Source organism: Psammomys obesus, unplaced genomic scaffold (genome assembly GCF_907164565.1).
Source record: "Psammomys obesus unplaced genomic scaffold, mPsaObe1.curated_primary_1811, whole genome shotgun sequence".
Classification (NCBI taxonomy): Eukaryota; Metazoa; Chordata; class Mammalia; order Rodentia; family Muridae; genus Psammomys; species Psammomys obesus.
In genome coordinates, this window is record NW_026586383.1 from 4,389,099 (window position 1) to 4,415,324 (window position 26,226).

Below are 26,226 nucleotides of genomic sequence, written 5' to 3' on the forward strand. Positions count from 1 at the left end.
TGTGTGTGTGTGTGTGTGTGTGTGTGTGTGTGCATACATGTGTGTGCTTGCACGCATGGAGAGGCCAGAGGTTGATGTCACTGTCCTCTGTGAACCTGGAGCTCACTAACTTAGCCGGGCTGACTGACCAGGAAGCCGCAGGGAACCCTCCAGTCTCCCCAGTGCTGACATCACAGGTTGATGTGGCTGCTGGCAGTCCAATCTTCGGTCCCCATGTTTGTGTGGCTGAGCAGTCTCCCCAGCCTCCTAGAGCCTAGTTTTCAATATCTGTATGTGTATGTTGGAGTGGAGCGGGCAGAGGCCAGAGACTGGAAAGGGGGGAGAGGGAGATGTGATATGAAAATAGAGGGAACTCCGGCAGTAGACGGGCACAATCAGGGTGGGGAGAGGATAGCTGGGACTAGGGGAGGATCAACCTAAATTGTTATGAAAATGCCATCACAGAACTCATATGCTAACTTAAAATTAAAAGAAAGAAAAGATGGGGCATCTTAGGGCCACAGCAGTCAGCTGAGCACAGTCAGAAGGAACAGGAAATCTCTAAGGGGACAGGTCTCATTCCCCCGGGCTGTGGAAGGTCTCAGTCTCAGCTGGAAAGGGCGGGGCTCAGGGTACCTTCCCGGTCCTGGCGAAGGCCTCCGCCACCTTTCGGTTGCGCCCTCCGTAGCAGGTGGTGATGAGGTCCGCTACCCCGCAGCTCTCCAGGAAGGTGGCTGTGGACACCTGGCCCTTACAAAAAATCTTGGCGAAAGCGATCATCTCCATGAGGCCGAGGCGGATGACAGCCGCCTTGGTGTTGTCCCCGCAGCGGAGGCCGTCGCAGAAGCCAGCTCCCACAGCAACGATGTTCTGCAGAGACCACAAAGCAGGGGCCCTGACACCAGAGCACACACAGCCCTGGAGCAGGGCGTGGGCCAGCATGGGAGGTGGGGCGAGTGTGGAGCATTAGCCAGGGAGCCAGAGCAGCTGACAGCAGGCTGAGTGCATTCTCTCTGGACAAACTGGTTTGTCTTTTAAGTTGTTTTTAATCAAAACTGAGTGCTCGGCTGGGCTTGGCGCCTCTTTAATCCCAGAATCCAGGAGGCAGAGGCCAACCTGGTCCGCACACTGAGTTCCAGGCCAGACAGAGCTACATACACAGTCTCAAATAAGCACCAGCACCACCTTCCATGCCACCCATCACCCCATGCCACCCCCATGCCACCCCGACCAACACCACCCTGCTTGTTTGCAAGCAAACACAAGGATCTGGGTTTGCTCCATAGAATCCACATCTTTCAAAAAGCCCCCAAACTGAAATCTACCCAGTGCATGCTGACAGGAAAATGGGCAAATTGGAATACTATACGGGAGCTAATAGATCACCGTGAGCATCTGACGCTGTTGGTGACCGCCTGTGGGCAGTTCTTTTGGGTATGTTCTAGGAGCTGGCTTGCTGGGTTATGAGGCAAGAATACATACAACCACAGTTTCAGCCATTTATTTCATTTAAATATCCCCATGAATATTCATGGGGAACCTACTCTGCACTGCATTGTATCTGCTCTACCATGCACAGGCAAATCATATGAGACGCTCCTTCCTTCCAGAGGCTAGCAACCTAAGGCCTGTGTCTGTCAGCCAGACTCTACGGGAGCCTGTCCACCCCCCCTACCGATGGCAGATGTGATGACCTGACGTAGTCTTTGTGGGCCGGAGACCTAAAGCGCTCTCTATCCAGTCCCTGCAGAAAATGCTTGCCAGGCGTATACTAGGAACAACAAACTGTGTGTGGAAATGAACATCCCCTTCTTTCTGGATGTCCAAGCCCACCTGATTCTTCTGAAGGGTAGCTTTGATGGACTTGACCTCAAAGGATGCTGCCTGAACAATGGGCTCACCAAAGGCAAGGTGCCACATCTGGCTTACAGGTGGGCCCTGTGTCAGGGAACTGGACTAAAGAGCCTGGGAAGGCCAAGGTCAGACCCATGCTCAGGGCGCTAAGCTGAGCCACCCTGATAAATTTCACATCTGTTCCATCCAGTGCAGCAGCCCCCGTGGTCACTAAGCCCGTGCGAAGACCAGCTTGGCTGAGTGGGCCAGCGCTTCCCTTACAGCTGTCACATTGGCGAGTGGAGGCTTAGTGGCAATTGTTGGCTAAATGACTAGAATTTTGAACCTCTCTACTGTCTCTTGGACTGTGTCTCTGTCACTCATTCTGGATGATGACATGATAAACCAATCCCAGGAAGTATCTGTGACTGAATTGAGGGCAGGGGCAGGCTCCTTCCTGCTGCAGGTGAAGGTGGGGCCACACCAGGTTCCCTGCTGCCATGACTCTGTGGGCTGGGCTTACACTCCTGTCCCCTGGCTGAGAGAGGGAAGGAAGCGACTCACCCCCGATATGCTGAACGCCTGTAGGTCACTTATTCCAGGGCCTAGCACACTTGTCCTCTTTCCTCTGAGGCTGGGGGGCTTCCTGACACCCCTGCCATCTTGTGTCATAGAGATATGTTCCATGGCTTCTCAGAGGCAGAGGGAGTCAGGTTGGGAGGACACCACCAATCGCAACAGCTAACCTCACTCAGTGTGAGAGTGCTTGCCTAGCCAGTGTGAGGCCCTGTTGCAAACACTAAAAAGAATATAAACCCGTATCCTACAGATTCTCACATGGTGGCCCCTTTATCAGGCACAGTGAAGGACGAGGAAGCCAGGCACACAGTAAGCCGGTTGCCAGGAGACAGCCCATGCCCGCAGGCCCAGTGACCAGAAGACACAGAGAGCCCCTGCATCCAGGCAAGGCCTCTCACTGGAAGAGCTGGACCACTCAACCGAGAAGATGTGGCAGTTCTGTCAACTGGCTAAGCAGGGCAGTGTGAGCAGACCTCAAGATGTAGCCCTGGTCTTCCAGTCACTGCAGTCACAGGAAAGGCAAATGAGCAAGAGGGCAGAGGGGCTAGAGCCGTGATTCCTTCTCAGCAGGACCCTGGGGTCCGGACCGCTCAAAGCTTCCTCGAGTCACTAACTTTCCCACAGGGGCCTTGTGCAGACCTCTTCTCTTCTAACAGGACCTGGACCCTGACCCAGCTAAAAAATAAGCATGGCAAGCCAGCTGCGGACACCCAGCTCAAGTTAGCATTTTCTCCCTGCTCATGCAAATCTGCTCCAAGCTAGCCGCGCCTAAAATTCCCATAGTTTCTGGGAGACAGGTGTGTTAAAGCCTTCCTCAGGGCCCAGAAGCAGCCCTCCACTAGGAGGGACAATTTCTTCAAGGGCACTTCAGGCCAGCTGGACAGGGCTCAGCCCTACCCTTTCCCTCCCACGGAACCACAAAGCTGGGGCTGACACGCAGACCTGATTGTCGGCTGCCTGCCCAGCCTGTGTAAAGCCCTGTGTTTCATCCCCATTATGACCCAGGTGTGATCCTGTAGACCTGCAATCCCAGGGCAGTCAGGGGGGTCAAAGTTCAAGGTGTGGGCTGGAGAGATGGCTCGGTTAGGAACATTAGCTGCTCTTCCAGAGATCCTGAGTTCAGTTTCCAGCACCGCCTTCTTTTGGTCCACTGTGCGCACATGGCGCGCAGACAAAGATGTGGGTAAACAAGCAAACACATAAAATAACCCAGGCTGGGCCTTGGCCCTTCTGTCACAGGGGAAGGGTGGCCACCAGGAGGGAGGAGCACTCACAGGACTGTGAGGCCGAGGTGGGGGCAGAGAAAGGGCACACAGGTCGCAGGTTTACTCTGCATTCTTATCTCTTTGCTTGTGGGTTGGGAGGCCGTGGCCTGACTCAACTAACAGTGACACGTCTGTACTTGTCACTCTCTGAAATCTCTAGCCCTGATGCAGGCTCAAGGAATAAAGGAGCCCTGGGGAAGGACAGCAAGGGCCCTGGCCCGCCCCTGCCTCCACGTGCCTCTCACTTCTGTCCTGCAGCAGGCACAAATCTAGCACAGGTGACCTAAAGGAGCCCAGCAGCTCCCACTAACAAGCTCTCTAGAACCCCCTGCCTAGAAGCCTCTCACCCAGCACCCTTTCTTCCCAGCGGGATCTCATACCACCTCCCCATTGGTCACCCAAAATATCTAGTCACTTAAAAACAGCTCCGTGCAGCTTGTGGCAAATGCTGAGCAATTAGGCCCTCATGATGTGCCCCACTGTGGAGTGGGCATTAGTTTAACAGATGACTTTAAAAGCCGTAAAAATCTCACCCAAAATAAAGCCACCAAAGCCGGTGCCTTGGTGGCTGGGGAGGGAGGCCTGCCAGCACGGAACTGGAAGTGTCCCCACGCACAGAAGTACAGATGCCTGCTGCCCAGCTGCCCAAGCCTCCAGCTACTCGGGGTCTCTCAAGGAAACTAGGGACTGACCACACAGTGTTGGAGGGGAAGGCGCTCTCCTTCCACGCTCACCTTGGCAAGTCTCACGGGAAACAGGCAGTTGGATGCCAGTCACCTGGCAGTCCATCTCCTCCAATCCCAGAAGCAGTTTTGGATTAAACAGGATATTTACATTGGTAAGTCAAGGGGGAAGGGAGGCTGGCTTCCAGCTCCCTCTGTAGCCAAGGATGACCTCGAACTCCTGATCCTCCTGCCTTCACCTGCCCAGTGATGAATTATAATATCCTCCATCATCTCTTGTTTAGGTGGTGCTGGGGATCAAACCCAGGCCTTCCCTTTTGAGTGCTGAGCAAGCATTTCAACGACCTGGATCGGGTTTTCTCCATTGCTCTTTTCCTTGTTTTTAGCTTTACAGAACCCTCAGATCTGCCCCACTGACAGGACATAGCTGTCCTCAGCAGATGCAAGCTGCCTTCTGCATACTCGGGCTAGAGGCCGACTGACCAAGTAATTACATTTGTTGTGATTTTTGTCTACTGACAATCCTTGGTCACTGGCCAATTGAAACTGCTTCTTTTCACTCTAGGGAACAAAGATAAATTATTCTTTGAAAAAGAACCTCTTGTCAGCAGGAGACAACTCTTCCATGTGAAAAAGAACGAGAAACCAGTAAAGTGGACTGAGAGGAAACAAATTTCCATTCAAGATAAGATCTGGGTGAGTAGGGAAAATGATGAGACCCAGAGAAGCCAAACACGAGGGCTGCCAGGCCGGCACCTCCGAGAACAAGGGGCTGGAGCTGGGGAGACAGCCGGGGTGAAGAGCACTAGCTGTTTTTTGCAGAGGGCCGGGGCCCACTCCAGCCCACACGGAGCAGCTCAGAACCTCCTGTAGTCTAGTTCTAGGCATCCAGTGCCCTCTTCTGGCCTCCAAGGGCATAGTATGCTTGGGGTACATAGCCAAAAGTGCAGGCGCAGACACATGTGCGCGCACACACACACACACACACACACACACACACACACACACACACTAAAATAAGATGGGGACCAGAGAGATGGCTCAGTGGTTAAGAGCACTTGCTGCTCTTCCAAAGGTCCAGAGCGTCCATGACAGGCAGCTCACAGCCACGAGGAACTCTAGCCCTGGGGTATGCAGGGCCTTCGCCTGACTTCTGTGAGCATCTGTACACATGTGCCCATGCTCAGCTGACACACACATAAAGGAGAATCAAATCTTAAAAATAAGTAACAAGTTTTCAGGAAAAGCCCCTATAATTTGGGGCTAAAGAGATGGTGGCTCAGTGCTTAGAGCAGAGGCTGCCCTCGCACAGGACCTGGGTTCAGTTCCCGGCACCCACATGACAGCTCACAGCCACCCATAACTCCAGCTGCGGTGAGGTCCAACACCGTCCTCTGAACTCTCCCAGCATCAGTGTGCATGTGGCACACACATACACATGCAAGCAGAACATGCACACAAATAACCTAAAGCAATTTACAAAATCAGAGTCATGAGGCAAAGCCCCCTCATGCAGGAAAGAGGAAAACCAGGATGCGTAGGACGAGGCCTGCTCTTTTTCACGGAAGCTCCTGAGGAGACCAGAGCATGGCCGGGGAGATGACTCAGTGGGAAGACGTTGGCTATGCAAGCCTGACAACCAGAATTGAATCCCTGGAACCCAGATAAAACCAGACAGTGCAGGACACAGCTGCAAGCCCAGCCCTCCTGTGGTGGGAAGGGAGGTGAAGAAGGCAGAGCCCCTGGCAGGCTGGGGGCCAGCTAGCCTGGTACGAAAAGGTGAACAACAAGGGACACACAGAGAACCAGCCAGCAACCAACCAGCACAGCCCACTCTCCTGCTGTGGCCTGCTGGCGCTGGCCTGGCCTGAGCACCCCTCCCCTGGGTGGAGCACCAAGGCCGACTTTACCTTCAGGGCACCACAAAGCTCCACGGTGTCTGCATCATCTACCACGGTGATGCGGAAGTTGGGCGTCTGCAGCAGCTCTTTGAAGAGAAGGCCGTTCTGCATCACTTTGCTGCCTGTACCAGGGTTAGGAGAGTGGGAGGTCAGTGAGGCCCCAGTGTCCACTGTACACCTAGCAGAGGTTAAAGAGTGCTAACACAGGCTCTACACACACACACACACACACACACACACGTATACAATGTACATGTATGTATGTACAGAAGGCACACAGCTATGCCTCTAAGTGAATGAGAGTTTCAGATGAGCCACCATGGCCAGGAACACAGATTCAGGCTACCCCAAACACCATCCTCCCTGCGGATTGGATTGTCATTTCATAATACCAGAAACAATTATTTACAATCTAACAAATATATTTAATGTACTGAATGAGTACATTTTAAATTCATTAGACATGAAAGGGTTTTCTGGAAATGGAATGTAGGCTGTATGTGCTCTAGGGTCTACTGGCCGTGGTGCTATAGACAGGCATGCAGGCGGAGAACTTGTCTTGGCCACAGCCTTGTCCCTCCTCTGCAGAAAGGCTGGGGTGCGTTTTAGACACCACTGATTAAACAGTAGAAACAGTCAGGTGTGAGGACACGCCTTTAATCCCAGCAGACTGGAGGCAGAGGCAAGTGGACCTCTGTGAGTTCAAGGCCAATCAGCACTACATAGTGAGACCCTGTCTCAAAAAATGAAATAAGACAAGGCAGCAGAAATCAATCCTGGTGGCACATATGTTGCATGGATCTCTAGTCTCTGTGAGGCTGAGGTTAAGAGCCATGAGCTCCAGATGAGCCTGAGCTACCTACACAGGGAAACTGGGTTCAGAAACACCAAACATAATAGCAACAAAGGAAAAAACAAACCAAAGCAAAACCTTACCCACGATGCCTGGGTGACATCTGCTCTGGCTGGTGGGGTGCAGGTGGGTTAGGCAAATCTCTCCCCATGTTCTGAACTCAGGACTTTAAGGCTTTTTAAGGTAAATCCTGGCCACAGGGCAGTAGAAACTATCATGACATCAGAAAGCCCCAGAGGACTCCAGCCCCAGGTCTCCAGGAGGGAGGCCAGCTGTTGCCGGGCCTGCCTGCACATGCCACCCCCCGGGGGCTTTAAAAACATCGATTACCCAGATGATTAAATCCTGGCCCTGGAGGGGAGCAGCCTAGCTGGTTTCTGAGGCTCCCTGGGTGATTCAGACACAAGCCAAGTTTGGAGATGTTTGATGTAACCTCCTCCAGCTTCCTCCTGAGAAAAAGTACTGGCCCTCCCAGGTTGGCTACAAAGTTAAGTAAGAATCAGAAAGAAAACAGCCTTGGTGTGGGAACAGGGCTCAGCCCCATAATTACGAAGTCAGCTGACATTTGTTGGTGTATGTGTGTGTGTTATCTGTGCAAGGCACTTACCTGTCTCTGTGGCCACCGGTGCCAATCCTTGCCTTCCCCCCCCCCCCCCATCCCACATCATTTTTCAGATCGTATGTTCAGACACACGTCAGGAACGGTGTCGGATAGCTCCGGCTTTGTGAACCAGGAGCATGAAGGGCACAGTCACCACCCACGGCCACCACAAGGGGGCGGGAGCACCCACTGACAGCATTTCCATCTGCTGCAGCAAACCACACTGGTACACACTCCTGACCTTACAACAGCAGCTGGCCCCTACTGTCACCAATCCGGAGACCCGCAGGTGGGCATGGAGCCCAGCCGTGGAGCCTTAGCTGTGAGCCCCTAAATCCAGCTGCATCACGTGCAGACAGATGAAATTAATCTTTAGAGGCACGAAGGCCGGAAGTTAATCCTGGGTGTCCTCCTCAGCACCTCTCCACCTTACTATTAGTTTTTAAGATTTATTTATTTTTACAAAATAATTTATTATTTATTTTATTTGATCTGCATTGGTGGTTTTGCGTGCATGTATGTCTGTGTGAGGGTGACAGGTCTTGGAGTCACAGGCAGTTCTGAGCTACTGTGTGGTTGCTGGGAATCGAACCCGCGTCCCCTGGAAGAGCACTCAGTGCTCTTTAGCTGCTGAGCCATCTCTAGCCCCCATTTGCTTTATTTATGAACGTGTATGGGCATTTGGCCTACGTGTCTGTTTATATCATGCATGAACCTAGTGCCCACAGAGGCCAGAATAGGGCCCTGGATCCCCTGAACTGAAGTGACAGGCATTTCTGAGCCTCCGTGTAGATGTTGGGCTTAAACCTGGCTCTTCTATGGAAGCAACAGCGCTGAGCCGTGTCCAGCACGTTTAGAAGCAGGCTCTCTCCTGATTGGCTCGGCTAGTCTAGCTGGCTGCAAGCCCTCCGGCCCCTGCAGTCGTCGCCTGGCAGTAGTGGGGTTCAGGCACCCGATGCCGTGCCTGCTTTCTCGCGGGTACTAGGACCTGAACTCGGTCCTCATGTTGCAGAGCAGATGTTCCACCTGCTGCACCGTCTCCCAGCACCCTCCGCCACTTCCTCTTCCGGGTCAGGGTCACAGGAAGCCCAGGCTGGCTCCTAATTCTCCATGTAGCCAAGGCTGCCTAATTCTCCTGCCTCCACCACCTATTGGAAGACTGGGATTTCATAGGTAGACCATGCGTGTAGCGCACGAGGCCCCGAGCGCCAGCGAAGGGAAGAGCCACGTGGGGGTTGGGAACATGCAGGCATGGTACAGGCTAGGCAGCCAGCACTGCCGGGGGCTGCGGCGGCCTCACCAATTGTGGTCTCACAGAACTTCTCCGCGGCCACCTCACTGGCGATGTTGGCCCCCATCAGCACACTGATGTCAATCCCCATCTTCTCTCTGATGATGTCGGAGATGAGCTTCAGCCCTTCCGGGCCCTCGTCTATGCCCTGGAAGGATTCAGGAGTCAGGAGGGACTGCCAAATCAGAGGGGCAAGACATCATACCTGGACACGGGGACTCACACCTGTAATCTGCCCGAGGCAGGAGGACTGCACTGAGTTCAAGGCCAGCCTTGGCCACATAGAAGGGTGGAAGTCAGAGTGAGACTGTCTGTCAGACACACACAAAAGAACAGAAGGAAGCCACTTGTGTTGGGTAAGATGATGTGGGAGGCAGAGGTCCTAGTGCTCACAGGTAAGTGCCAGGGGAGCCAGGGTGTTAAACGCCCACGGCTGTCTCATCAAGGGGGAGACGTATAACCTGTTTTCCACCCACAGGCTGGGAACAGATGTGGTTAGCAGCCTGGTGACCTCGGCACCATCTGTGCCAGCAGACCCTCTCCCAGACCCTCATCGTGAGCTTGTTTCTTGCAGCCAATCTACAGAACCCACCTTTATGTAAGATGTCACGTGCTTTATGCAGAGGTTTTTTACACTTCTTTGTGTACTCGGGATTATATTAATTATCACCAGGAGATTTTTTTCAGCAGATTATGCCGTGCTTAAAAATGTCTCAAATGTGTGTGGCTGCAGAGAGTGTGGAACCAATGACCAGCCAATGCCACACTCAGAATGTGACATGTGGGCCCTTTTCTCTAGGGCTGAGGACATAGAGTGGCGTCTCTGGTCTGTGACGGCACCTGCACTTATGTGCGCACACACACACACACACACACACACACACACACACACACGCGCGCGCGCGCACACACACACTAAAATCTAGGCTACCCACCGCATTAGCTCCTCCTGTACGAGGTGGGAGTATCCTCTCCCCAGGTTCCTCTTCTCTCCACCTTCCTCCCATCTGACACAACAGAGATCCCGAATGCTGTCAACACTGCAGCCAATTTTCTTTTATTAAATTAAGTTTTATAGCTGGGCACAGTGGCACACACCAGCACTTGGGAAGGCAGGTGGATCTCTGTGAGATCAAGGTCAGCCTGACCTACAGAGTCCAGGGAAGCCAAGGCTACACAGAGAAACCCTGTCTCGAAAAAAATTAAGTTTTGTCATCTATAAGTGTTTGCCCGCATGAATATCATGTCTGCAGTTCCCAGGACGGCCAGGAGAGGGCGTCAGGTCCCCTGGAATTGGAGTTAAAGACTGGCGCCTCCAGGTGGGTGCTAGGAATAAAACTTCAGCCCTCTGCAAGAGCAGTCAGTGCTCTTAACCACTGAGCCACCTCTCCAGTCCACTTTATCAAATGTCACTGTGCCACCAAAGTGTGATGGCACTAGACCCGTCTTTCAACATTGATAAACAGCACTGAAATGTTCATCTATACTTTTCTGCTTGGTGCTACATAACTATGTTAGGGACACCCCCCCCCCCCCCCCGCCACACACACACACACACGGATGCACAGTGACTCATTTCTGTTCCCTGATGCATGGTATTCCAAAATGAACTCCAGAACTCACTCTGATGACACACCCCACCACTAGCTGTATGGTGAAGTTTGTGGAGTGGGTTTTAGAAGTCTATATGGAGAAAAGATATATGCATACAAGAAAACCTAGAAAGCCAGTTAAACGAAGGGAAGAAACCATTCAGTTGGAGATGAAAATGAATAAAAATACAACATCCTTTCTTGCCACGGTACTGGGGATCTTCAAGATTCACAGCAAGCATCTTTACGCACACCAAGCCATCTCACCCACCATGGGTGGTTAACCTTAGCTGTCCCCTCAACCGGACTCCTCACTAGTCATGCATACCTCTGAGTGTGTTGGACATTAACTCAGAAAGACCCACCTTGGAAACCGTGGCACTGTCTCCTGGGCCAGGGTCCCAGACTGAATAAGAAAGGAGGGGAGGGCTGGGGACACAGCTCAGTGCCAGACTGCTCGCCCGGCACACACAAGGTGATGGGCTCAGCAACACAAGACAAAACAAAAATGCAGCAATGCAGCAAGCCAGCTGCTGCCGGCAGCCATGCCTGCCTGGCTGGCCTCCAACAGTGAGCTGAAGCAAACCTGTGTCCACTGAGGTCACTTCCTGTCAGGTGCTTAGTCCTGGCTGCTGAGAGAGGTACCTGACATACCTTCCCAAGCAGAGGGAAGGCGGTGGGCCCTGGGGCCTGCCTCCCGTCCCCTGCGCGAACAGCTACCTTGATGAGCGTGATGCCCAGGGCCTTCTTGGGCACCCTGCCCGTGATCTCGTCGCAGATCTTGTGAATGAACTGGTGGGGAATGACGAACACCAGCAGGTCGGCATCTTGCACAGCCTCGCTGAGGTTTGGGACCGCGACCTGCAGGGAAGTGGGGACGCAGATGAGGCCTGCAGAAACTCCCCAGTCCACACCCTCACCCCTTCAGAACGCACACTGCCAAGAGGTACTGCTTCTCCACCCCTACTCTTTGTAGGAAAAGGACCCTGATGTGTCCTTTTAACTAATTATTGCATTGGGCAGCTTGGCTCTCTCCCCTATGTAGGTCCTGGGGAACCAACCTCAGGTCATCAGGCTCGGATGCAGAAGATGCCTTCAGCCATTGAGCCAGCTCTCCTGCCCCACTGCTGTTCTTACTCCTGCTTTTTGGGACAGGATCGTCCTTTACTCTCCAGGCTGCCCTGGAAGTCACCATGTAGCCCAGGCTGGCTTGGAACTCGCCATCTTCCTCCCTCAGCCTCTCTTTAATCCTGGATACCAAGATGTTAAGGCAGAAGGATCAGGAGCCCATGGTTATCTTTGGCCATGTAGCAAGATTCAGGACAGCCTGGGCTACACAAGACTATCTCAAAAGGCCAAAAACCAAAAACCAAACCCCACACTAGTGTAGACACAAAGATTTTGATGTTAATGACAATGGTGGGTTTTTTTTAAGGTTTATTTTTATTTTACATATATGAGTGCTCTATCTGCATGTACACCTGCACTCTAAAAAAGTGCATCAGATTTCACTATAGATGGTTGTGAGCCACCATGTGGTTGCTGGGAACTGAACTCAGGACCTATGGAAGAGCAGCCAGTGCTCTTAACTGCTGAGCCATCTCTCCACCCTGAGAACAGTGCTTTTTAAAAGCCAGGCAGAGCTCAGCAAAGATGGGAGAGACGATGAGAAGTAATCCCAGACAGAGGGAGCTGAAGCCAGAGTGCCACAGCGGAAGAGCCTCTGCCTGGCTGAGCTCCAAACGCGAGCTCTCAGCGGAGAGCTCAGCTTGGCCACTGCTCTTGCAATGACAGAAGTAGCCAGTGTCCTCTCCGTTCAGGTCTAGGGAAACCGCACTCAGACCCACCAGCTTTTAGTGAGCCAGTGGTGGAATGGTAGGGACAAATGGCGGTCACTGTCTCAGGAGGGTCAAAGTCGACCACAGCCTCACTGACAGCCACACAGCAATGCTGGGCTGGGAATGGGGCTCCGCTCTAGAGACCCTTCTCAGCATGCATGAAGCCCAGAGTTAGATCCCCAGAACCACACACTGGGGGTGATTGGATGGGGAGGTGGAGGCAGGAGGACCAGAGGTTCAGTGTCGTGTGTGCTTGAGGGCAGCCTGGGCTACAAGCATGCGACTCTGTCTCGGGGGGTGGAGGGAAGGCCTAAGAACTGAAAAGAAAGGAATGCCAGTTAAGCAGCAAAATGGTCGGTGCAGAGGGCTCTAATCCGATAGGGCTGTTGTCCTTGGAAGAGGTAGTCATGGCAGCAGGAGGAGTAGCTAGGCGGTTAAGAGGGCTTGCTGCTCCACCATAGAGGCCCTGAGTTCAGCTCCCAGCACTGGCAACCTACTCTGCTCCAGCTCCAAGGGATCCAAGGCCTGAACGCTATAGACATGTGAGCATTCACACATTTTTTTTTTTTCTTGAGACAGGGTTTTTCTGTGTAACCCTGGCTGTCCTGGACTCACTTTAGACCAGGCTGGTCTTGAACTCCCAGTGATCTGCCTGCCTCTGCCCCCCTGAGTGCTGGGATCACAGGCAGGAGTGGGCCACCACACCCAGCCACACACACACATTTTAAAGAGATTTTAACAACAGCATCCACAGAAGAAACTCAGACCCTGTCCCAAAGAACAACCTGAATCCAAGAAAATCAGAGCCAATCAAGTGACAGTAGAGACCGGGGAAAGGGAGGTCCCTGTGGCACTCGGAGGGTCACAGCCGGGAGAGCGAACCAACCGTGTCCCGGCGAGTCTCACCACGTTCTCTGGCAGCTTGTGTCCTGGGAGATATTTCACGTTCTCGTGGTCGTTGTTGATGATGTCTGTCAGCTTCCTCCCATTCACCGTCTCTTCGAAGACCCACATCTTGACCGTGGAGGCGAACTTCTGCAGGTTCTTCACATTATTTCCAATGATTTTGGCAACAGCTGATCCCCTGTAATGAGACCATGGATGGGAAAAAAAAATTTTTTTTTAAACTCACTTGAGAAGAGAAAAAGCATTTGACTAAAATTCAGAACATTTGCATTACGATTCTGAGACCACAGAAGTCAGCTCAGGGGAGAGGCTCGTCAGCCTCCAGCCACCACTCAAAACTCAGCTCTCATAGGAAGTGCCCCTCCGCCCTCAGGAAGATGCCAGCAATTGGTACAAAGTTTAAAAATAAACCAAGAGGCCGGACTGTAGCTCAGGCAGTAGTGTTTGCCCGGCAGGCACAAAGCCCTGGGTTTGGTCCCCAGAACTGCATAAGCCAGGCATGGTGGCACAGGCTGTGATTTCAGGGTCATTCTTAGCTACCCAGAGAGCCAACAGCAGCCTGGAAGACAGGAGACCCTGTCTCCAAAACAGATGTCCTTGGATCTAGAGAGAACCGGCCTGCCTTGGCACATATAAGAGGAATAAACATTCCCCGGGTGAGCATGGAAAGTGCTTGGAGGGGTTTGGAGCCTGTAAGGAGGCTTAGCTATATCTCGGGCCAATCAGGACATTAAAATGTAGCCGCTGTGAAGTAACTGCAGCGTGAGAATGGAGAAAGGCAACAGGGCAGAGGGCAGGTCTCCATCACTCCACACCCACACCCGATGGACTCCCACCTCCAAGCTGCCTTCTTCTGCCTTGCTATTCCATGGTCCAATTCTAAAATATGGATCCTAATAGTGGGCACAGTCCACGGGTGGCCCAGGGCTGTGCCAGAGCTGCTGGTCCTGGCTCCTGAGCCCTTGTTGTGCCAGCCTGTGGTGGGCACCTGATCTCAGCTTACCAAAAGCCTTCTATCTGTGGAAACTGAGAAATCTCTGCTTAGAGAACTTTCCTTGGGTGGGCCCGGGTGTAAGAACTTGGTAAAGAAGGTAGGCGTGGTACTTCCTCCCTGCAAACCCAGCAATTAGGAGGCTGAGTCAGAGGAGGTCCCTTACTGATAAGGGTGGGTTCCAGGCCACCCTAAGGATAACAACAACAACAACAACAAAAAAACCAAAACGAACAAACAAGCAAGCAAAGGTGGTAAAGAACACTCAAAACCCCGAGGATTCCAGCATTTTAGGTGCCTGTATGTGTGTGCGTGCACACGCATGTGCGTCCATGCACACAAGCAGTTCCAGAGATAGGCACTGACTCAGAAGCCTGACTCAGTTACTTGGCCTTTACCTGGGAAGGGGCTGAGCAGCTTCCAAGGAAAGTCCCTGGAACCAAGGCCGCTCCAGAGTGTTTGCTTAGAAGAGCGAGTCCATTTCCCCAAGCAGGAGTTATCTTAAGCCTTAGGCCTCAGAACTCGGACTAACCCAGTCAGTTCTGCAATGTTATGTAAATGAAATCTGTGGTTCCAACGCTGAGAGGTGGAGGGTGGGGAATCAAGCATTGAGGTCATTCTCAGCCTCAGAGGGCATTGGAGGCTAGCCTGCACTACAAGAGACTTAAAAAACAAAAAACAGGGGCTGGAGACCGGGCTCAGAGGTTAAGAGCATTGGCTGCTCTTCCAGAGGTCCTGAGTTCAATTCCTAGCAACCACCTGGTGGCTCACAACCATCTATAATGAGATGGATCTGCATGCAGGTGTACAGGCAGACAAAACATTGTATAAATAATGAAAAAAAAATCTTAAAAAAAAAAGCCCCCAAAACAAATGGGAGACAGAGGCAGGAGGATGTCTCTGAGGTCTAGGCCAGCCTGGGTTACACAGTGAGACTCTTTCCTTCCTTACTTGGTGCTCACAGGGTGTGGAGTGGGGGTGGGTGGTGGCTCAGAAAGAAGAAGGGCTTGAGTTTGAGCTCCAGAACCCACAGTGCACAGAGACCAACTCCTGAGAGATGTCCTTTGACCTCCACAGAGGTGGCATGACACCCCCTCTGGCGTGCTCACATGTGGAAGCACAAACTTAGGCATAAACACAGTAACAAATATGTTTTTAAATGTGCAAAGCTCTGGGCAGGATTTCTGGCACCAAAATAAGGCGGCTAGGAAGAAAGGTGGCTGGAGCTGTAGTTGAGTTGGCGACAGCCTGCCTACAATGTACGGGGCCCTGGGTTTCATCCTCACTCCCACTAAGCCAGGCACAGTGGCACACACTTGTAATCCTAGCACTCGGGAGGTAGAGGGAGAAGCATTAGGAGTTCAAGGTCATTTTAGTGTGTTGAAGGCCAGACTGATGCCCTATCTCAAAGAAGGAGGCAGGAAGAGAGATTAGCCTGCAGGGCACAGAGAGACGTTAGCGGGGAGTCAGGGTGTCCCAGCCTGGGGACTGCTCTGGCGTCCTCCAGGCATCACGCAGTACCTTACCACGCCACCCATTGCTTCTGGCCTCCGTGGAGAACGTATGTGCGTGACACACGGGCAGGCGTGCAGGCACAACACCCAGACACACAAAATCAAAAGCAAGGTACAAGAGTTTTAATGCAACTTCAAAATTTGTAAAGTAAATATATACAGGGAGTTCTGTCACGCTCTGGATTTACTCGTGGGCCTGGGGGTATAACCAGGTCCTCCCGCTTGCAGGGTAAGCACTCTTACCAACCGAGCCATCCCCCAGCCTCTTGAGCTCTCCTTTAACCAAGAAGGAAAAGGGTGCAGTGGCCATACTTTCCTCGACCGCCCCCACCCCGCACGCCCCCACGCCCCCCCTTGCACCCCCGCCACGCTACTCTGAACTGAGGTTCTCTGGAAGAGTCGGGATGTTGGTGAATGTTCTGTTAAACAGGTCTAGTCTTCAATCCTAACACGTGAAAGAAGCCAAGTCATTATGAATAATCGCTTCTCGCCACCCAGGCAGAGCCACAGTTACCACGGTGAGTGATTCTCTGCAGTTAAAGGGCTTTTAAAGAACAACCAACTGGGAAAAGACAAAGATTTTAAGAATAGATTCAACTTGGTGCACTGTTCATTTGATCTCTGTGTAGAGAAGCTTTCCAAGGATAAAACCGAAAGAGGAAACCGCAGAGACGGGGAAAATCACTGTGAGCACTTCACTTAGAGGAAAGGAGGAAGATGACAGCAGGCCTTCTGGGGACTGCAGGGGACAGTGCTCACCCTGGGAGCGGACCTTCCACAAAAGGCAGCCGGTGGAAACTGGTTTTCTAGGCATTGAGTTCCTTTACCGGCTGAGCACCCCCCTCCCCACACCTTTGCAACAGAGTATCACGTGGCGGTCTCTAACTCCACCTGTAGCCCAGGACCTGAGGACGAACCTGAACCTTCCACTCTTCTGCCCCCACCTCCCCAGGGCTGGGACTACAGGTCTGTGCCTGGGTTTCTGGCACATTACAGAAGCCTCTACTCTCAGAAGACACTCAGTGGTGAGAGAACCCAGATAACCTCCTGTCACCGAAAGCCATGGTGAAGGGAGATGAAGAACTTGCCAAGTACTGTGAGGACCTCGGATCAGATAAAGATCCCCAGAACCCACATAAAGCCAGGCAGGTGAAGTGACCACTCGACATACCAGTTCATGAGAGGCAGAGAGAGAACCCCAGGGCAAGCTGGGTAGACAATCCAGAGTGTGTGCACTCTAGGCTTAGGCGTGGAGACCCTGGAATGGAAAATGACACACACACACACACACACACACACACACACACACACAGGCAGAGAAAGACTCCTGAGTTACAGAGGTTCCCTCTAATCGTAGAAGAAGGGGGTTAAGTTGGTAGGACAAAGCTCAGGACATTTCTGTACACACAGCCAGAGTTCAGGCTGTTAGGTCACAGTTCCTGAAGAAACACATTCTTTGGTTTTTGTTGCTTTTAGTCCATGCAAACCACTTCCTTTTTCTAGCACTGGGAAAAAACTAGGTAGAAGCAACCAAAGGAGGAGAAGAAGAGGCTACCCTGCCTGGGACAGTTTCTCAAGCGTGGGGGGCAGGTGGGTACTCAAAGGGAAATGGGGGCTCAGATCCTCACCCCACTGACACTAGCTGCAAGCAACTTGTTTCCATTTGTATGTTGAAGTCCCAGGCATGATGCCATTGGAGGCTGGTTAGTTAGAAACCAGGGCTTGGGACAGGGCTAGGTTGGTGGCATGCATGTCTAGCAGGAACCCACGAAGCCTGGGCCCATAAACCGACACAGTGTTACATGTCTGTAATCCCTGCAGCACTCCAGAAAAGGCTGGAAGATCAGAGCCAGCTATAGTAAGAGCCCCACGGAAACACACACACACAACAATAAAAAAACAGGAAGCATGAAAAGCAAGCAAGTGGTCTGGGGCAATGGCCCAGTTCATAAAATGCTTACTGTGTAAACAGTAGGACCCAAGTTTGCACTCCAGAACTCATATGACAAAAAGCTGGGCACAATGGGGAATACTTACAATCCCAGCGCTGGAGAAATGGAGGCGGGTGGATTCCTGGGACTCGCTGGCCAGGCAGCCTGGGCCTACTTAGTGAGCTCCAAGCCACGGACATAGCAACAAACAACAAGAAGGAGGAAAACGGGTGGAGACAGTTCAGGAGGTAAGAAGGCACCTGCTGCCATGCCTGACTATGCTTTGGATCCCCCAGATCCACAGGGTGGAAGGAGAGAGCCCACTCCCAGAAGCTGCCCTCTGATGGACAACATTCGTGCACTGTGGTAAACATATGTGCTCATGCGTGGGGACACGTAAACGCAGGGTCGCGAAAACAAGGCCTGCACAGTGACAACACCAGCTGACATCCTACATTGGATGGATGGGACTAGGTCCACCCCGGCCATTCACGGCTGCTAGGAGAGGGAGGGGCAGCCCGCTCCAGGGATGCACAAGAGCGACACTAGACTACGTCTGTGTATATGTAACAAATTAAAGAATGAGGTCATGATGTTGAGAGGGAGTGGGGGGAGGAGGGTGGGCAGAAAGGATGTAAACACAGTAGGCATGATGAAATTGTTAAGAGAATATTAAAATATAAAAATTTAACTAAAATACAACAAAGTTGAACATTGTTTTGAGAAAGACAACCGAGGACAGACAGACAGACAGATACACCTACACACACAGACACTAAATAAGCAAATCTAATTAAAAATATTAAGAACCATCACCAACAAAAGCCAGCTTCCCAGGTCCCCCAGCATCTTGGGAAGATCACCCAGAAAACGGTGTAAAATACAGACCTCAGGTTGCTGCAGAAGGGAATGTATGTCCAAGGCACACCTCATACTCCACGCAGGTAGAGGAGGGCAGTAGCCTGGGGCAGCCTGGGAGTCAGCTCCCTGGGCCTCTGTCTCGGCCCCCTGCTTTGCAGCAGGCCTTTCGCAAACTGCTTCTATAAATCCTTATTTGGAACACCAAAGGTATCCTGTTTTATGTCTGAAATTAGGGTTGTGACTGCAAGAGATGGGGCAGAGAACATGGTGTCCCAGCCGTCAGTGGCTACGGCCAGGCTCCTTACTCAGGTCACCATCCTTAGCCAGGGCCATCCTGAAGTCCCCTAACCGAGATCAGAGTGAACATGCCCAACACCAGTGGTTAAAGATGATGTTCAAGTTGGGTGGAGTGACTCATGCTTGCAATCCCAGCAACTGGAGGCGGAGGCAGGGGGATCAAAAAGAAGTGGAGGCCACATTGGTCTACACAGTGCGTTCCAGGGCTGCAGTGTCTCAGAGTAGAGATAGTGTTTCACTACGTAGCCCTGGAATGCTACCTTGAACTCAGATCTGCCCATCTCTGCTTCCTGATTGCTTGGACTAAAGGCATGCACCAGACAGGCTGTTTGTTTGTTTGTTTGTTTGTTTTCTGAAACAATGTTGTGTAGCCCAGGCTTGCCTGGTGATCACTGTGTAGCCCAGGTTGGCTTTGAAGTCTCAGCAATCTGCCTACCTACATCTCTCAGGTGCTGCAATTATATATTTTGCTATTTATCTGTCTTTGCTTCCTTCTTCCTCCTTTACTTTTTGCTGTATTGTGGAGTAACCTCAGGTGCATGAACCAATGTGACACATCCCCAGCCCTTGATATTTTGAGACAGGGTCTTCTTGCACCAGGTGGAGCCTAGAGAGCCAACTCAGGCCACAGGCTTGGGGCAAGCGCCTTCACCTGCTGAGCCATCTTCCCTGCCCATGATCCTCTGGCTTTTTCACAGGGCTATGGCAAGATGGACAGTTGAACAGGACCCCAGCACCCAGCGGCTCCTGTGGATGTTCAGGGCTCCTCTGTCCTCTGTCACCAGTCTACCTGACAGACACCCTTACCCTGCACCCAGGACAAGAGTACCACACCTGGCCACCCTTGCTCTCCCAGCTAGGTCCTTGAAGTGGAACGGGGGAGGCGCTTGGACCTGAGGGTTATGGCCACACCACTGTTTGCTTAAGTAACATTTACATTCCTGTGGTGAGGACCAGCTAGGAAAGGAAGGTCCACTCCTGTTTGGAAATGAGCGGAAGGCTGAAGTCCTTTCGGGAGGAAACCTGCCCTTTTCTAAGGAATGATTCAGCAAGACTGGCCGCAGATGTGTCCACGGGGTAAGGAGTGTTTGGACCATGTGCTACACATGGTAGCACTGGGGAAGCAGAGGCAGGCAGGCAAATGTGAGTTCAAGTCCAGCCTGGTCTTTATAATGAGTCCTTGTCTTACAATAAAAACCCCACACGGTGTGTCTTGCCTATAGTCTTAGCACTGGGGAAGTAGAGGCAGGAAAATAAAAAAAAATTCAAAGTCAAGACTGGAGACATGACTCAGAGGTTAAAAACATTGCTGCTCTTCCAGAGGACCTGGGTTTGATTCCCAGCACCCACTGGTGGCTCACAACTGTCTGTAACTCTAGTTCCAGAGGATCTGATGATGGCTTCTGGCCTCCACACATGTGGTACACAGACATACATGCAGGCAAAACACCCCCACAAATAGACAAATTCTGTTTAAAAAGTTAGATAAATAAAAGCCTACAGTATATATTAGATAATAATTCAGAGTCATTCTTTGTATTGAGTTTAAGGCCTGCCTGGGCTATAAAAGACCCTTCACCAAAAAAAAAAAAAAAAAAAAAAAAAAAGAAAGAAAAAAAAAAAGGGAAAAAAAGAACACTGTGTTTAAAATGTAACATGTAGGTTTGTGCCAGACTCCAGTTCACACTTTGTATCTTTGAATCTTATCTCCTGAGCCCTTAATTATCTCACAGCTGAGTTGCTTAATAGTAGATACCATGTCCTGTTCCTGAAAAGGGCACAGTTCCCTAAAGAAAGGGTTGTAGAGGAATTTTAATTCAGAACATGGCTGCTCTGGCAAGAGATCATCACATCCAAAGACCTTCTAGTTCTGTGTGATCTGCCTGGAATACAGACATGCCTTTAATCCCAGGAGACAGAGGCAAGCAGATCTCTGAATTCAAGGCCAGCCTGCTAAAAGCCAGTTTCATGTAAAGAAAAGCTTAGGTCCAGGCATGGTGGTACAGCTCTTTAATCCCAGCACTCAGGAGACAGAGGCACATAGATCTGAGCTTTAGCCAGTTCTGTTCAGGCAGTTAGGTTGAATCAGTGAGCTGAGAGGCAGTGCAGTAGAGTTGAATTCATAGCAGTTCAGTTCATGGAATTCAGGAGAGTTTTACAGAGAGGTTAAAGAGAGGACAAGATAGACACAGGTGAAGACAGAAGGAGCCAGAGAATGAGGACCTAGAAAATTAGAACAGATTGCTAGTTAGTTTGAGGCCAAGCAGAATAATTCAGTGAGAAACTGAGAGAAGCCAGATTACATCAGTCAGCTTGGAGAGGAGTTTGAGCCAGAACAGTTGAGTTGAACCAGCCAGCCAGAGTTCAGAAAGAGCTAGAAAGACTGAGCTTCTCAGAGACTGAAAACATTCTAGGCCTAGATAAGATTGTACAGAGGCCAGAAGCTTCCAGGACTAGGACTAGGTTAGCAGACAGAGGAAACAAACTTCAGAGAGACAATTAAAAGTTCCTTTTTTTTTTTTTCTCCTTTCCCAGACAAGAGTTTCTCTGTGTAGCCTTGGCTGTCTTGGAACTCACTCTGTAGACCAGGCTGGACTTGAACTCATAGAGATCTGTCTGCCTCTGCCTTACAAGTGCTGTGATTAAAGGCATGCACAACCACATTCTGGCTGAATAAAAGCTACTTTTACAGAATACAGTACCCTAAAGAGCACTGTACCAACTGGGTGTGGCAGTGCACATGGCTTTAATCCCAGCACTCAGGGAGGCAGAGGCAGGTATCTCTGTGAGTTAGAAGCCAGCCTGGTCTACAGAGTGAGTTCAGAACAGCCCAGGCTATGCAGAGAAACCCTGTCTTGAAAACAAAACAAACAAACAAAGCACAGGACCTTGATGAGCACGGCACCTCAAACACCGGAGTGTATAGAACCTGGGATGAATGTTCCATCTCCACCCCCTTAGTTTCTGAGACAGGATTTCACTGTATTCTTGCTAGTCTAGAACTCACGTTATAGCCCAGGTTAGCCTTTATTTGTAATGGTCTTCCTGCCTCTGCTCACGTGCAGCAGTTACAAGACACAAGCCATTCTGGCCCCTCTCTGTTGCTCTCAGTTCCTGTAACTGAGAATCTCTCAGGAAGTGGGGATCCTCTCTCTAGGACTGGAGTGCCTCTGTACCCAGGGTGATGGCGTAAAGCCAGCAGCTGTTTCTGTCTGATGCCGTATTTGATGGAGGCAGGCAGCCAGCCCAAACCTTCCAAACATTTCTCAATCACTGTGTCACAGGCCAAGTTCTACTCACTCCCAGGGCTGGAGCAGACCAAGACTAAAGCCAAGTACATCAGAATGAAGATGCTTCGGGCTAGCAGCCAAGCCTCCATGAAAGGCCAGAGCTGTCCACTTGACAGGCCTTGTTCCAATTCAGTCTAGCATGGCAGGGCTTCTGCCTGCACCTGACAAACCGGGAAGGGGGCCATCCTCTGTGGAGTCGTAAACTAGAGGGAAAGGCGATGAGTCTAGCACGGGGGGCGGGGGGAAATGCAGGGGGAGTGAGAGTTCAAAGCCATCCTCATCCAGGACAAGGCCAACCTGAGCTAAATGAGGCCCTGTCTCAAAACAACAACAAAATGTGCTCAGTGGGTGCTTGTCCAGCGGCAGAGCCAGCAGGCCAGCTGACAGTTCTCTGGGGTGACCTTGGTAAAGCCAAGTTGAAGGTCTGTGTGAAGCTTTGAAGAGGACAGATAGGAGTTCCACTTCATGTGGCACAAGGCCTTCTGCTGTTGCCCCAAAAAACACACGGGAAGGGATTTACTGGGGCAGCTGTAAACTTGCTTGCTACCTGAGCCTGGTGGCCGGAGTTTGATCTCCACAGTCTATAGAAAGGAACTCCCAAAAGTTGTGCTCTGACTTCTGTAGGAACCCTCACTCTCTTTCGAAAACACAATAAAAAATAAAAATAGACAGGCCATGACACACGCCTTTAATCCCAGCATTGGGAGGTAGAGGCAGGCAGAATTTTGTGAATTCAAGGCCAGCCTTATTCACCTGATGTAATTGTGAATAATAAATCTCCAAGGCTTACTGCCTTTGTCTGCTAACCTAGACTGAGTCCTGGAAGCTTCTGGCCTCTGTACAATCTTATCTAGGCCTAGAATGTTTTCAGTCTCTGAGAAGCTCAGTCTTTCTAGCTCTTTCTGAACTCTGGCTGGCTGGTTCAACTCAACTGTTCTGGCTCAAACTCCTCTCCAAGCTGACTGATGTAATCTGGCTTCTCTCAGTTTCTCACTGAATTATTCTGCTTGGCCTCAAACTAACTAGCAATCTGTTCTAATTTTCTAGGTCCTCATTCTCTGGCTCCTTCTGTCTTCACCTGTGTCTATCTTGTCCTCTCTTTAACCTCTCTGTAAAACTCTCCTGAATTCCATGAACTGAACTGCTATGAATTCAACTCTACTGCACTGCCTCTCAGCTCACTGATTCAACCTAACTGCCTGAACAGAACTGGCTAAAGCTCAGATCTATGTGCCTCTGTCTCCTGAGTGCTGGGATTAAAGAGCTGTACCACCATGCCTGGACCTAAGCTTTTCTTTACATGAAACTGGCTTTTAGCAGGCTGGCCTTGAATTCAGAGATCTGCTTGCCTCTGTCTCCTGGGATTAAAGGCATGTCTGTATTCCAGGCAGATCACACAGAACTAGAAGGTCTTTGGATGTGATGATCTCTTGCCAGAGCAGCCATGTTCTGAATTAAAATTCCTCTACAACATAGGGAGACTTTGTCCCAAAAAATTAGCTAGCTGTGGTGGTGCACACCTTTAGACCTAGCACTGGGGAAGCAGATTGGCAGTTCTCTATGAGATCTAGGCTAGCCTACATAGCAAAAGAACATCTTAAGGGCAACATTAAGATATGGTCTCAGAAAAGAAATAAAACAGGGGCTGGAAATGGCTCAGTGGTCACTAACACTTGTTGCTCTTGTAGGGGACCCGAGTTCTGTCCCCAGCTGCATGGTGGCTCATAACCATCTGTAACTCAGTTCTAGGAAATCCTATGCCCTCTCTGTGCAGGCACCAAACACACACTTGCAAACATGCAGGCAAAAACACTCATATGCATACAAGTAAAAACTAAACACGTTATAATAAAAATAAAAAGTATGACCTTGAACTGATTTCCCTGCTTGCTCTACAGGACTGGAATTCCAGACAGCTGTTACTACAACTCTTGGCTTTTAGTTGTGGTTTTTTTGTTTGTTTGTTTGTTTGAGATAGGGCTTCTCTGTGAAGCCTTGGCTGTCCTGGACTCACTTTGTAGACCAGGCTGGCCTGAACTCTGATCCTCCTGCCTCCGCCTCCCAGAGTGCTGGGTCACAGGCGTGCACCACTATGAGCTGCACAGCTCTTGGCTTTTAACACATCGGAGGCTGGCTGCGAGTGGAGCTGCTTCCTAAGAGGAGCAAGGCCCTGGCGTTTGATCCCCACAGCACACAAAGGGAATCACTGACTTAGCAACAGAACTGTCTCAAGTTTATTGAGTGTGGAGTGGTGCAGGGAGTTTCTCCTCCGTGGTAGAGCATTCACTACTACTCAAGAGGCCCTGGGTTCAAACTCTGCCGGGGAAAAATCCGGTCATGGTAGTGCTTGCTTTGCCTTTAATGCCAACCCTCAGATCTCTGTGAACTGAGCACAGCTTGGTCTACACAAGTGCCAGCGAGTGCCAGGCCAGAACTGAAGTAAGACCTGTCTCCCTGTCTCAAAAAAGAGAAAAAAATATTTTTTTCAGACATTCGTTATTTATGTAGCATATGCCAGGCACCAGGTAAAGAACGGGGCACGAGGGAAGAGCCCTCCCGAGATAGATAACCAAAAGGTGAGGCCAGTGCAGGGGACAGAGGTCAGCAATAGGAGCCTAGGGAGAAGCCACCGGTCCAGCTGCAATGGAAAAGAACAGGCAGCTAAGGTTTCCTCCAAAAGGACTTCTGGAGCCAAGTCTTCAAAGAGTGCGACTACGACCAGCCAGATGGCTCCTACGACTTTCAGGTCCTGTTTCTAAAGCCTGAGCTGCGGTGTGAGTCAGACCAGGGGCCAGGAAACGTAGGAGGGTCCTCAACTCTTCGCCCCCCTCCCTGGGCCGCTGGGAAAGACTAGAACACATCAACCCTGTGTCCCGCCTCCTCACCACGACCCCAACTTCTCCAGCTTAAGTATCATCAAGGCATCGAAACCACTGAAGAGCCTGAAAACCCTCCAAGCACCAAGAGCTTTACAAGTGAGGTCAAAGCCAGCCCAGCCGTGACGCGAAGCTCCGCAAACACCTTCCGCCAGGACCCCCACGTCCCGGCAGCGAGCCCTGTGGGGAATTGGTCCCCCTTCCCGAGACCACGTTAGCAAGATTGGGAACCAGTCTCCAGAAGAGGTGATTATTGCCTCCTGAAGGACAGCGGCTGCCCCAGGTAGCATGGACCCTTTTGCCCTCTGTGCCTCGGTTCCCCCAGCATCAAAACTGCAGTAAGGGAGACTGAGCGTCCTCCAATTCCCCCACAGGGGTGATCGGCCAGGGAGAATGCAAAACGCCTTTAGGATGTTTTGCCAAATCCCCGGGCGTGGCGAGCAGGTGGCCCGTAGCCGCGCTGTTACCAGTGCGCAGACAGGTGCCCGCGGGCGCGGTGCGCGCTGCCCCCCCCCCCCCCCCGGGCCACCTGGGACGGGCACCTCGCGCGCCGGTGCCTCGGCGTGTCCTCTGGGCGTGCAGTGCCCAACCGGGACGTGCGATCGCAGGCCCGCCTCTCTGCCTGGCCGCAGTGCCCCGGTGACCACACCGAAACAGCCCGGAACCGGGGCTTCCTGGAGGTGGAGCCCGCGCCGCCCACCCGCCGCTGCTCACCAGTTCCCCGAGCCCACGATGCACACTTTCAGAGGCGCCGCTGCCATGGCCGAGCCGGGTCGCTGCTGCACACAGCCTTCCTCCCAGGGCCCAGCCCGATCGCTGCCGCGAGCCGGATCGCTGCTGCACGGACCGTGCCTCCCAGGCCGGCTGCTCACCGCCGCAGGAACAGCCTAGTGTAGCTGCTCCGGGCGACCCCGCCCCGCTCTCCTCTCCGCCAATGGCCACCGCCACCCCGCCTAGGCGCCTGGGGCCACAGCTGACAGCCGGGAGGACCCGCCCCGCCACTCCCAAGAGCCACTGCGCACGCCCGGTCAGGGCTGGTGGCCTGGTCACCCTCCTGTGTCGCCCCACCCCTGCCCGAGGAATGTTGGGATGTGTAGTTCGCCTCCCGGCGGGCTCCCGGACCTCACGCGCCACGTGCAGGCCGA

At 51.8% G+C, this 26,226-nt stretch overlaps 1 protein-coding gene across 1 annotated transcript; it reads right to left on the reverse strand.

Moving 5' to 3' along the window:
* Window positions 1-606: 606 nt before the first annotated feature.
* Gpd1l (glycerol-3-phosphate dehydrogenase 1 like) lies at window positions 607-25,963 on the reverse strand. Its single transcript, XM_055601546.1, has 6 exons — window positions 25,796-25,963; window positions 13,322-13,499; window positions 11,298-11,438; window positions 8,995-9,133; window positions 6,250-6,362; window positions 607-849 (listed from the first exon to the last, which is right to left on the reverse strand). Exons 1-6 carry the CDS (start codon window positions 25,840-25,842, stop codon window positions 607-609), a joined length of 861 nt encoding a protein of 286 aa, XP_055457521.1. The 5' UTR covers window positions 25,843-25,963.
* Between the last annotated feature and the right edge of the window lie 263 nt (window positions 25,964-26,226).

Excerpts from the sequence above, each read along its gene's own strand:
- Gpd1l (XM_055601546.1), bottom strand. The coding sequence starts at position 25,842 with ATGGCAGCGGCGCCTCTGAAAGTGTGCATCGTGGGCTCGGGGAACTG. Across the intron at positions 13,500-25,795 it reads ATCGTGGGCTCGGGGAACTG|GGGATCAGCTGTTGCCAAAA; the intron begins GTGAGCAGCGGC and ends GTCTCATTACAG. Across the intron at positions 6,363-8,994 it reads GTTCTGTGAGACCACAATTG|GCAGCAAAGTGATGCAGAAC; the intron begins GTGAGGCCGCCG and ends ACCCTGGTACAG.